The sequence below is a fragment of the Rhipicephalus microplus genome, unplaced genomic scaffold (assembly GCF_043290135.1).
Source record: "Rhipicephalus microplus isolate Deutch F79 unplaced genomic scaffold, USDA_Rmic scaffold_15, whole genome shotgun sequence".
Taxonomy (NCBI): domain Eukaryota; kingdom Metazoa; phylum Arthropoda; class Arachnida; order Ixodida; family Ixodidae; genus Rhipicephalus; species Rhipicephalus microplus.
The window spans coordinates 3,829,456-3,841,584 of NW_027464588.1; the positions used below are offsets into that span (position 1 = coordinate 3,829,456).

At 44.0% G+C, this 12,129-nt stretch overlaps 1 protein-coding gene across 2 annotated transcripts in view; it reads right to left on the minus strand.

Moving 5' to 3' along the window:
- LOC142784589 (uncharacterized) overlaps nt 1-12,129 on the minus strand; it is a 236,983-nt gene that overhangs the window by 59,476 nt on the left and 165,378 nt on the right. For both annotated transcript variants that reach the window (XM_075883010.1, XM_075883009.1), the window contains exon 3: nt 9,396-9,484. In XM_075883010.1, the coding sequence (XP_075739125.1) occupies nt 9,396-9,484 (89 nt within the window). The remainder of the gene's footprint in view (nt 1-9,395; nt 9,485-12,129) is intronic.

The window sequence follows — 12,129 nt, forward strand, 5'->3', positions numbered from 1 at the left end:
GCTTTGTCTCTTTGCATTCTTTCTAGATCTTCCAATATATCCCTTGTCGCTACTGGTAGGATTAAGAATTCGTTCTCGTCTGGGCTATTACTGCGTCTACGATATCACCCTGGTTGTTTTGGGTTTTGTAAAGCTCTCTGTAGAACTCCTCCGCCACCTCAACTATCCCACCCATATTGGTTATGACATTGCCTTTCTTGTCTTTTGAAGCATACCTACAATTATTCCCTATGCACAAGTTTGTCATCGCAGATTTTACGGATTTCTACTTTTTACAACATGCTTGATTCTCTTCATGTAATATGTCCGCTGTCTTGCACCTATTGACCAGCTTTCGAAGCTCCACTAGCTCCATTATGTCGGTTGCATTTCAGGATTGCATGAATTGTCATCTCTTCATGAGATTTTTAATCTATTAAAATTGTTTGCCAGAGTGCTGTCTGGTGACTGTACCTTCGAATTATATTGTATACTCATTCATAATACTGGTCAGATTAGCACTCGTGTCATCGGTAATGTCAGTTACCTTTTTTAGAGCCACGAATTTTTTGTGATACAAACCTGAATTCCTGCACTTTCTCTCACAATGCGAGGCCGTTAGGTGGTATCTTGCCATCAGTGTCTGTCTTTGGTTTAGTATAGGTGAATTCGAGCTCGATACCGGATTTCGTTAACTACTTCCACATTCTGTACAATGCCCGGGTGTGCACACATAATGAAGTCAATTTAACTATTAGTTTCGCTCTTAGAACTTCGCCTGGTGTACTTCCCGTAGAAGGTGTTCAAGATTCGTAAATTGTTACGTTCGGAAAACTGTAATAATAACTCCCTTCTAATATTTAGTATAGCCATCCTGCCTGAGAAGTGCCTAAATCCTCTGTGCTTCAATTTTTTGTCCCCTCCTTCTCCTCCTCTAAAAACAATGCCGTATTTTTCCAATGTATAGCTTCCAGCCTGTTTCTTACCTACTTTGACAATAATGTCGCCCATCAGTATAATATACTGTGTCTTTATCAATTACCTGCTCTACGTTTTAGTAGAAGCGTTCAACCGAATAAACATTATGATATGATGTGGGCTACTAGGCCTTCATCTTGTACCATTAGTTAAAATATTTATCGTAATTACCACCTTGGTTTTGATGCTATGGTATTCAGCCATGTTGCTAGCGATATGCTTCTGAATAAGCAACCCAAGCCCTGATTCTCTTCTATCAATTACTCCATGGTAGTATAAAACAGTTCTTTCTTCAGCACTGCAGAAGCCTCACGTGTCTTTCTAACTTTGTTGAGCCGTAATCTTCCAACTAAACCTCTTCTTTCTCGAATAGCACAACTACAATAACCTTCCTAGATTTACCTTCCTATTCATGGCAACACAGGTAACATATACACTCATAACTTACATCATATTCTTGATAAATCATCCCATGCCTACTGTATATTTCTAGAATTTTCAAAAAAATTGACAATGTATGCCATAGACTGCTACTTTACAAACTACATCAACTAAATCTTGACGGCAATCTACTGATTTCAGTTGAATGCTTTCCCATTAACCAATCACAGTTCGTTTTTGCAAATGGTAATCATTTTTCTTTTCGCGAAGTTCATTCTGGCCATCCGCAAGGGTCCATATTAGGCCCCCTGTTATTACTCTCTTATATTTATTGACCTGCCATCAGTTGTATCATCTAACATTCTGACGACTGTGTTATTTTTAAATTAATTCCTACCGATAATGACATTCCCCTACTGTACTCTGACCTTAACGCTATATCTAGCTGGTGTGAAAAATGGCTAACGAAGCTAAACACTGAAAAGTGCAAAATCATGAGTGTATCGAGAACTTCATTACCTGACCTCTTTTCCATCTTAATAACATTCATCTTAATTCTGTTAACTGATTGATTGATTCGTTGGTTGTTTGGTTGGTTAGTTGCGGTTTAAGGACGCAAAAGTACCTCAGGCTATGCTGCGCCAGACACAAGGTGGTATGAGAAAAATGTCTTCGTTATTTACACTTGCACAGGACTAAATTTTGATGAAGATAGCGACTGTGAGCAATGGTTATGTTAGGTGGCTTTGAAGGGGCCTTAACGTTCACACGCAAAAAGCAGATAAAGCATAAATTTTAAAATCATGAGTGCGACGTGAAATGTGTCTCGTGTGGATGAGTGCCAGAACGTCGTAGTGATAAAAACTGTATAAATAAGACGGGTACTAGAAGTTCATTGAAAAGCCACATTCTTTCAGAAAGTTGAGCATATTAAAATGGTACAAGTGGATTACCTTCTAGACGCAGAAAAGGATGGAGAGGTATGTGTTTTTCATACAGAGCACTAAAGTACTTTTGTCTTTGCGTCTCAGTGCGGGGACATGTGATTAGGATGTGTATGACTGTTAATGGTTCTCGACATTTCTCACATGTTGGCTGTCCTTTCTTCCTAAACATGTTGGCTGTCCTTCCTTCTTATGTGTGAGATGTGTGTGTCATATTTGGAGGTGGCATATTATAACCTCAGTGTAGCGTTCTTGTCCCTAGATGTTTTCCATTCTCTAATGAAGGGTTTGACAATGTGGAGTTTGCTATTCAGACAGCTGTACGTCCCATCGCTGTTGCCACTTTGAAGGCAGAGCTAGCCGAATTTCCCACTGGCTGTCTTTTAATGAAATGTTTATTCTTGTAACTAGTTTTCCAGGGTTCACATTGTCACCGCCAATGAACAGCTGCAAGCGCACACACAGAGTCCATGTAAATGACAGCTTTCGTGTGTTGGCCTGGGATGACTCTTTCTACAGCTTTCAATAAAGCATGGGCTTCAGCTGGAAAAATGAAAATACCTAGAGAAAGATTCATGCTAATTATGTTTTCCTCTGAGACATGCCCTATAATAATACGACTTTTTCTTTTGGAACCATCTGTGTAAATTTCAGTGTACTTTTGACAATTTTTCTGAAGAGCATGGAATTCTTGTTGTATATATTCTACTGGAGTATGTTTTTTCTGCAGGTGGGGCACGGAAATATTGCAAAGTGGCGTCAGATCCAGCCATGTGGGTAGTATGTGGTTCTCAAGCTACGTTGAGCGTCTCCTCAGACAACGCTATTCAAGCCATAGAACCAGTGGTCTGATCGAGTGTGGTTTATTTGTATAGTGTAGGCAGGAATTGCATGTTGTGGTAATGTCTTGACGTAAGTGCATGAGTGACGACCTTATTTTAGAACGTACGATAAAGACAAATGGGCTCTTCGCTGGCGCTGAGATGGTTGGTCGCATTCTACATACAAACTCTGCACTGGCCATGTCCTGTATGCACCCCTGCACAACCATCGACCAAAATAATGTATGGGATTGAGATGGTTGATATAGGTTGATGTGGGTCATATGTAATCCGTGATGCTGTAAACAACAGAGCGGTATATAAGCAGTAGAAATAGCCGATTCCCATTGTTTATTGGAAAGCATTTTCAAAAGGCTCATTGCCCTATTCGCCTTAATCTTCAGTGTATTTATGTGGGGCAAATTTCTGTTGCTAGTCATGTATGAGTCCTAAAAGTGTGTGTTCTTGTTTCAAAGAGACAGTCATATTAGTTTCAAGATTGGTTACGGATATAGTCCCCTTTTTTGTAAACAGGACATCAACAGTTTCTTTTTTGTTGAGCAACAGAAACCGTTTTGGCGAGCCAATTAGATCAGTTCATTCACTGTGATTTGTAGCTGCTTCTCGCAAATTGATAGGTTCAAGGCCTGACACACTACTTGCAGATCATCTACAAACAGGGAGTGCATAAGTGTGGGCAGTATTACGTTGTTAATGGAATTAGTTTGACCACAAATAAGTCAGTGCTGATGACACAGCCTTGCCGCACACCATTTTCTTTTACAAAAGACTTCGACAATGCTGTAACAAGACGAACCTGAAACGTGCGATTGCTCACGAAATCGGCATGATATTTTGGCATTTTACCCCGTACTCGTAAGTCAGCGAGGTCTCTCAAAATTTTATATCTTTATGTGGTGTCACCAGCCTACTCTAAATTGAAGAAAACCGCCAACAGTGCTTGCTGCTTGTGTAAAAAAGCTCGTATTACTTGTTCAAGGTGTACAAGATGATCACTTGTTTAGCAACTCTTTTTAAACCACATTGGTGAGAATGAAGGAGGTTTCTATAATCAAGTGTAAATGAGATCCTAATACTTATGATGCTTTCATAAGATTTCGCCAAGCAAGTTGTCAGAGCGATTGGCCAAAAGCTGCTTGGATAAGTCGGGGGTTCACCGAACTGGAGAAAGGGGACTATTATTGGACTGTTCTATTGTTTTGACGTGACACCAGATTCCCGTATTATATTGAAACAATGAAGAATAGCCTGTGTTGATTCTTAAAAAAGATGTGTAAACATTGAATAGTGAAGGAGGTTGCACCCACCACCGTTTTCTTTTTGCCTTATTGAGAGAACTCTTTCTAATTCATGTTTTGTGTGTGGCGATTTGTAACCTTCATGTGCAAAACCAGTGGTGGGGTTTTATGTTTATTGGTTATCTGTGTTTTACAAAGCATCGGAATGGCTTGCTGAGCCTAAAACATTGTAAATGTGGTCATGCAGTATGTCTGCCTGTTCTTTTGATGTATGTATGCCTGAATTTGTGAGTAACGGTATTGCGTAAGATGAGTAATCAGCCCTGTACTTCCTTAGCTGCTTCCACATTTTTCTTAGATGGGACAGTATTGTTCAGAAGCGAAACATAACTTTGCCATAATAATTTTTGGGCTTTCCTCCACAGATATCGTGCTTTAGCTTTGGCGTACTTAACGTTGATGAGGCCGAGATACACTTTTCCAGGTAACCAAGGAATGAATTCACTGGACGAGCTCAGTGCTTCACGAATTCAACGCCGCAAAAATTTTAAGAATCCTGTGGTCAGTTGCTCATTTATCTCATCTATGGTGAGATTCGGTGAAACTACGTTGTCAAAGTTAGCTTTTCCCATTATTAGACTCTAGTCAGCCCGCTGTATTATCTGGCACCGTGGATTAGTGTTGGTGATGGGTAATGTAGAAGACATTTTAATGAGAACGGGTAGATGATCGCTTCCATAAGAAGTGTCAAGAACATCCAAGTTAAAATTTCTGAAAACAGAAGGTGAGCAAAACGCTAAATCATGGCAACTGAATTTACCAGAGCTTGGTGCGAACTGAGAAGTATGTTGGTGCCCCGCAGTTTAAAAGATGTATGCACAATCTCTATTAAAATCACCTACTTAAACGAACAGTTGTGGAAGTCGTGGAAGAAACGTACAGTTGTGGAACAGTGTGGAAGTAATGCAAGGCTCTTAGTTCATGGAAAGTGAAAGGTTGATAGGCGGTAAATACAATGAACAGAAGGAGATGACTGTATGCGCTAAAACAGTGATAGCAGCAGCCACCAAGTAAGTGTGAATTGTGATAGCTGTGGTGGGAGTTCCGCTTTTTATGACGACGATGACTCCTCCCAATAATCGGTTAGTATGTTCGCTGTCCTTTGAACTACGGTAAAACCTTATAGAAATTAGTGTTTTTGACCCCAAGTGAGTTTCTTGAAGACAAAAGGTCACTGGGGAGAGTGCATTGATGATGTCCTTGATGTCACCTAAGTCTAAGTTATGAATAAAACCTCTGCAGTTCCATTGAACAATAAAAGCAATGATGAGATGAAAGAAGTATATGGAAGCCAATATATATATATATATATATATATATATATATATATAGTATGAAGTCTTGGTTTCGATTACCTTTTATTAGGCCTGAGGAACCGGCAGCCGACAGCTACGATGAATGAGCCAAAATGATGATGCTACGCGACAACGATGAGGATGCATGAGCCACACATGATAATGATGATAGTGTACCGGTGAAGAGGATGCGTATACTAAATGCCCACATCAATTCCCCACACGTGAAAGCGGCCAGCCTGGCCGCGGCAAGTCAAGGGGACAAAGAACGTCGCATGAAGGGCTTCATACGGGAGACATGGACGACCTCTGTAGTTCAATAACGGTGATCTGCGGGGGCTACAAGTGGCGTCATGCGGTAATTCACTGGTGAAGTCTTTTCAAGAACTCTGTACGGCCCGGTAAACCGAGGCTGAAATTTGTCACACAATCCAGGTGTGCGAACAGGCGTCAAAAGGAGCACTTCGTCTCCAGGTTGGAAGGATACAGCACGATGCGATTCATCATAAACTAGCTTTCTGTCTTGCTGGCGGGTTTCAGTGTTTATACGAGTTCGTTGGCGGCACTGTGCGAGTCGTGAAACGTATTCCTCTGAAGAGGATGGAGATGAATTCGCTTGGCAGGTAAAGAAAGAGACGTCCAGAAAAGAAGTAGGGGAGCGTCCATAAACTAGGCAAAACGGCGAGTAGCCGGTTGTTCGCTGAATGGCCGTATTGTAGGCGAAAGTGAGGAATGGTAGAACAACGTCCCAGTTTTTGTGGTCTGGTTGAATATAGGCGGCGATAATGTCAGCAAGAGTGCGGTGGAATCGCTCAGTGAGGCCGTTAGTCTGTGGATTATAAATAAAGGCAGTCTTGTGAGTTGTGCCGGAGGCGTGAAGAAGTTCGTTCACTAGTTGTGAAAGAAAGGCCCTTCCACGGTCACTGAGCAACACACGTGGAGCACCATGACGCAGTATAATGGCTCGGATCATGAAATCGGCAATCTCAGAAACTGAACCTGTAGTAACGGATGCCGTCTCGGCGTAGCGCGTCAAATGGTCAATAGCTGTTACTATCCACCGGTTTCCAGCAGCACTGACTGGGAGGGGGCCATAAAGATTGACGCCTACGACTTCGAATGGTGTGGCTGGGCAAGGAAGAGGCTGTGGTGTACCGGTGCGAGCAGATGTTGGTAGTTTTCTACATTGGCAGGTAGTGCAGGACCCGACGTACCGAGCTACACTAGTGGTAATGCCTGGCCAATAAAACCGACTTCGAAGGCGATCGTACGTTTTATGGTAACCAAGGTGACCAGCAGTCGGATGGTCGTGAAGTGCCCTGAGGACTTTGGACTGAAACGATCGGGGTAGAACGGGAACCCAGCGCTGACCGTCAGGATGGTAAATTTTGCGGTACAGCACCGAGTTGTCCAGCTTAAATTGCGAGAGTTGGCGACGGAGCCTTGCATTAGGTGGACGGGAACTGCCAGTGAGGTAGCCTATAATACGTCGACAGTATGGGTCAGCCAACTGTCGAGTAGGGAAATCGTGCGGGTCGTCTGAAGGCAGCTGGTCCATAGAGGTGAGAGAGGAAACCGCCGTAGACGTGGACTCCGAGGGCGTGTTGTGCAAATTGATGACTGCTGTAAAGGCCGAGGAAGCAGCATGATCTGCAGGATGGCCTTTAGAGGAGACAGGGGTAAGAGGCACAACGCACACAGGCTGCAGATCGGCAACGCAGGCGACAGTAGTGCCCCGTTCGCGTATGTCATACCCTCGGCAATCGTCCTGCTGGCGCTTGCGGCAAAAGCATGCAGTGTGACCACGATAGCCGCAATAATAGCACCTAGGCCGAGTCGATCGATGAGGAGGGTAGTAGCTTGCACTAACTGCACCAGGAGAGAGAGAAGTCAGAGGGACAGGTGACGGCTCACGCGGTGGTGATGAAAAGCTCGTGGGAAAGCTTGTGGGAGGTGCGGCAGCAACCGACGCGTACGTTCGGGGCGGGGACGTCGAGCTGACGGTGCCTGGTGGTGCGGCGGCGGCGGTGTGCGGGAACGATGGTAGAGTACGAGAGACAATGGGCTGCAGGTTGGCCTTGTGGGTCATGGACATGAGCTCTTTCCTGATGACATCCCGCAATGACGTTGAAGAAGACTGAATGGGACACACTGAGGGTAGTGTGAATCCCATTGATTCTAATTCTTCACGTACAATCGCCCACGGAGAATAACAAAGGGACTCCACAAGTTTCCATAACAAATACTTGTGGTCGTCAGCCATGCATCGTCGCTATAACCAAATGTTACGCCCCAGGTTGACCAACAGCCCAAGGTTAACCCTTGCCACATTAATAATTCGAAGTAAATAGAAAGATTAAGAGATAGAGAAAGACGAAAATGTAGGGAGAGAGACAGAAAAAGGCGTCTGTCGATTTCCCCTGTGTGGTTCAGCCCAGGATTGCCGTCTACGTAAAGCAGGGGTCAAAGGAGTATGTTGCCCTGCCGGGACCCTTAAATTTCCAATAACCCAGCGGCGGCTCAATATTCAGGATCCCCTGTTCTCCGGACACGGCAAAGCCATGCATGGCTAGGCGCAGGAGGTAGTCTCAACTCTCCCGTTAGCTCAGGTTCGTGGTGTCACTACCAAACGTCTACCTGCGCAGACACCCCTGTGGGGGAATTCTGTTAAGTGTTTAGTATTTTGAAGTTGACTGAAAATATCTTGGAGTTCACATAACAACTAATATCAACTTGTCACTACATAATACATACGTTATTATCAATGCTAACCGCAGGCTCCCCAATTACCAACGTAACCTTTTTAACATTCCACACGACTTTGAACTGCAGCTTCATAAAATAATAATACACTCTGAAATAGAAAATGCTACACCCACATAGGACCCCACCTACAGTAAACTGGTAATTTTCTTTGAATTTGATCAGAATAGCTCCGTTCGTATTATATTGTCTAAGTATAACAGAACCACGAGCATTTCAGCATAAAAATTTTTCTTGCACTCGCTTTTTTCACATCTCACAGAAAAGTCTCTCAAATAGGACTATTTAACGAGATGTACCGTCCTCTCTTCTTGCATGACCAACTACTGCATCGCCCACAGCACATATCACGCTGCATTGACCACCGTCACAAAGTAGGCATTCCTTCATGCTACACAAAAACTTTCTTCAAATCGTATTTGCCTCGTAGATCAAAGCATTGAAACAGACTTCCCTATGATGTTGTCGCTATTAGCAAAAATATGTTCCATGATGCATTACCTATTGTTGTGTAATGAGGTCTTTTTCTTTCAATGGGTCGCGTTGTAAATTGTGGTACTGTGTTGCAATAGCTAGCATGTAAAATTATATAATGTGTTAGCAAACACTGTGCATATAAGAGATTTATTTGTACAATCTAACCATATTCGCTTTTTTTGTTGATTTACATTTTTTGGTAAATAACGCCCCCCACCTCTGTAAGTCTATTTGGCTCTGAGAGTTAAAGAATAAATAAATAAGTAAATAAATAAATAAATAGTGTTCTAGCATTAAACGTATAAAGGGAAACTAAAAGCATGCGGCTGTTAAAAGTGTTCGCCAAGCGAGTATTTATGCTATGCTGCCTAAAGAGCAATCCATGCTTTTTCTGAAGTTAGACGACCATTAGGCATAAAAAAATGCAAAGCGTCTCACCGCTCACGCCAGGCACTTGAAGAGCAGCTCCTTCGATATTGTCTCTGGGCCGCGAAGTGACCGTTCCGTGCAATTTGCTAATATGTGGTCTGAGACAAAAGAAATTCAATTATTGTAAAAAGAGACTGGACGAAAATGAATTCAGTCCCAGTATGGAGAACCGGGATGTGTACTCAGTCGCAACATGGTGACAAATCAGCTACTATGACGACGACATGGCAGTGGTACCTCGCAAATATTTAGAATGTATATGTTTTCTTTCGCTAGAGCTATAACCAAGGTAATTTTAGTGATAATCAATCACTTATCTAACATGTCAAAGACCAACCGTTATGCCTTCACGCAGGCGAACGTAAAAATAAAATAAAAATCATAACACAGACGCTTAAAAAGAGAGCAGACAGACAGACAGACAGACTGACAGACAGACAGACAGAGAGACAGACAGACAAAATAACTCCCTTCCCAGGACGCAAATAACCCACCGATGGCTACACCCACGATGGGGTCAGAAACAAGCGGTTCCCGATCGCTTCACAGGCTCCCTGGACCGCCCGGAGTTGTTTCGCAACGTGTGGACTTGCGATACATTCTAAATAGTCTGTCTCGTTTACGTGATGTCTCCTCGTTGAAACGCGCAAGCCGGAGCACTGCCACATTAAGTGAGGGAAGGTGGCGAGCTGATCGCATGCCGCGCAGTTAGGGGAAATGTCCGTATACAGTGCCATAGTGGCCGGCTACTGAAAGAAACTAATTTGGAGGAGTAGGAGGGCTATCGCTCTCTCCATGTTAGCTCTGTGTTTGGATCTGGAAAGAGTTTTCTGCCTATTCGGTAGTGGGAACATAACTCATGAAAGATAGTAAACGGGTTCCTGTCAGCACCATCACCACTCCCGACCCCCTCGTAATGAGGGGGGCTGGTTAGGCCGGGGCAGATGAGTCTTCGCGACCGAGCGTGAGCCATTTAGTTGGGGTTGATGATGCCGGAGACAGAGGTGCTCATGTGGGCGGAGAACCACGTCAACTCGCGAGCGATTACTGTCTCGTTTGTGAGAATGCTGTAAGCAGCCAAAGAAACTTTGTTGGCATCAAACGACCTGACGGCCGTCATGGACTCAGACAAAATTGGGGACGGATCTCTAGTCGTCAGCGCTAGAGAGGTAGTGACCTGCTCACCTACCCTGATAGATTCGGTCCTCACCGAGGCGGCATAACTATGTGGCCACTCATGTCTACCAGTGCAGCAACAAAGCTATTCGGTACTGACCGAGATGCGTCTACGAAGAGCACGTCTTCGCTTCTGCTATTTAAATTGAAGAGCAAGGGCTAAATGCCTCGCTCTTTTTCTACCTTTATTATGTACCAGATGCATGTTTGGTGGTAGTGGATGAACCATTATTGTAGGAGTTACACTCTCTGAAAGAGGATTTGCTCTCTCTTTATTTAGAGGAGAGGTGATGCCTGCTCTGTATTGAATCGCCTTGCCGGCGCTAGTGCACGAAAGTCTGGAAATATGGGCAGAATTATTCGAAGCACAGTACACTGTGCTTCGAATAATTCGTAGAGCTTGCTATGAACACCCAACGCCTCGGCTTTCATGGTACTCGTTCGATAAGGGAAAATAATCTAGTAACGTTGGGAAGCCCAACACCTTTTTAACAGTCTGTCGAACCAAGACTTCTACATTGGCTTTTTCGGCAGTAGTTCATGCGTGCATAGTGGCGACGTAATTGATATGACCTAAAAAAGGCAAGAAGTAGCCAGAGTAGGTTGTCTTCTTTGATGCCTCCTCGTCTACCTGAGACTTTCTGAGTAAGCTGAACGGTGGCAGCAGTGTCCTGGTGCAACTCCTGTATCGTAGCTACATTCCTGCCGTTCTCAAAGATGAACATGCCTAATACGCATATAGTGTCCTTGCGGGGGATTTCTACGCCACTCTTCATGAAAAGGTGTATGTTGATCTCCAGGGTTGGTGCCCATGCATCAGGGCGTTACCCCATTGAATGAGTCGGTAAACAACGACCTCGGACTTGTTGTCTGATAGCGCGTGGTTGATACCAGAAATGGCTTTCTCGACCGTGTATACAGCTTCTTGAAATGTGCCCTCGGTGTGGCCCACCGAGCCTCCCCGCAACCAAAGGGTGATGTTGTCGGCGCAGATGGCGCAGCTGATGTCATTCTTGTTATAAAGATGCCTAGCTAAAGCCGCCATACCTATGTTCGAAGGAAGGGGCGAGATTACTGCACCTTGAGGAGTGCCCGTGTTCTTTAAATGAAACCTGTCTGAATCTATCTCTTCTAACTTTATGGTGGCTGTTATATCTGACAGGAACTGCCTCACGAAGTTGAAGAAACGTCTACCGAGACCCGGCTCAGAGATGCCTTCAAGAATGCGATCATGGAGTATGGTATCAAATGATTTTTTTTGAGCTCCAGAGTCGAAATGACTCTGGGATCTCGGGTAGGGGCGTCGATGACCTGCTATTTGATGAGAAGCATGGCGTCTTGCGTTGAAAGATGTGGGCGAAAGCCAATCATGTTATACGGGAAGAGGTCATCGCACTGTATGTACTTAGAGACCCTACCGTTTATGACAAGTTCGAAAATTTTGCCGACGCATGATGCAAGCGAGATCGGTCTCAGATTTTCTGTTGTGCATTTTTTACTGGGTTCCGGTATCAGTATGACCATGGCGTGCTTCCACTCGTTTGCCTTTCAGCCACTTTTGCAATGT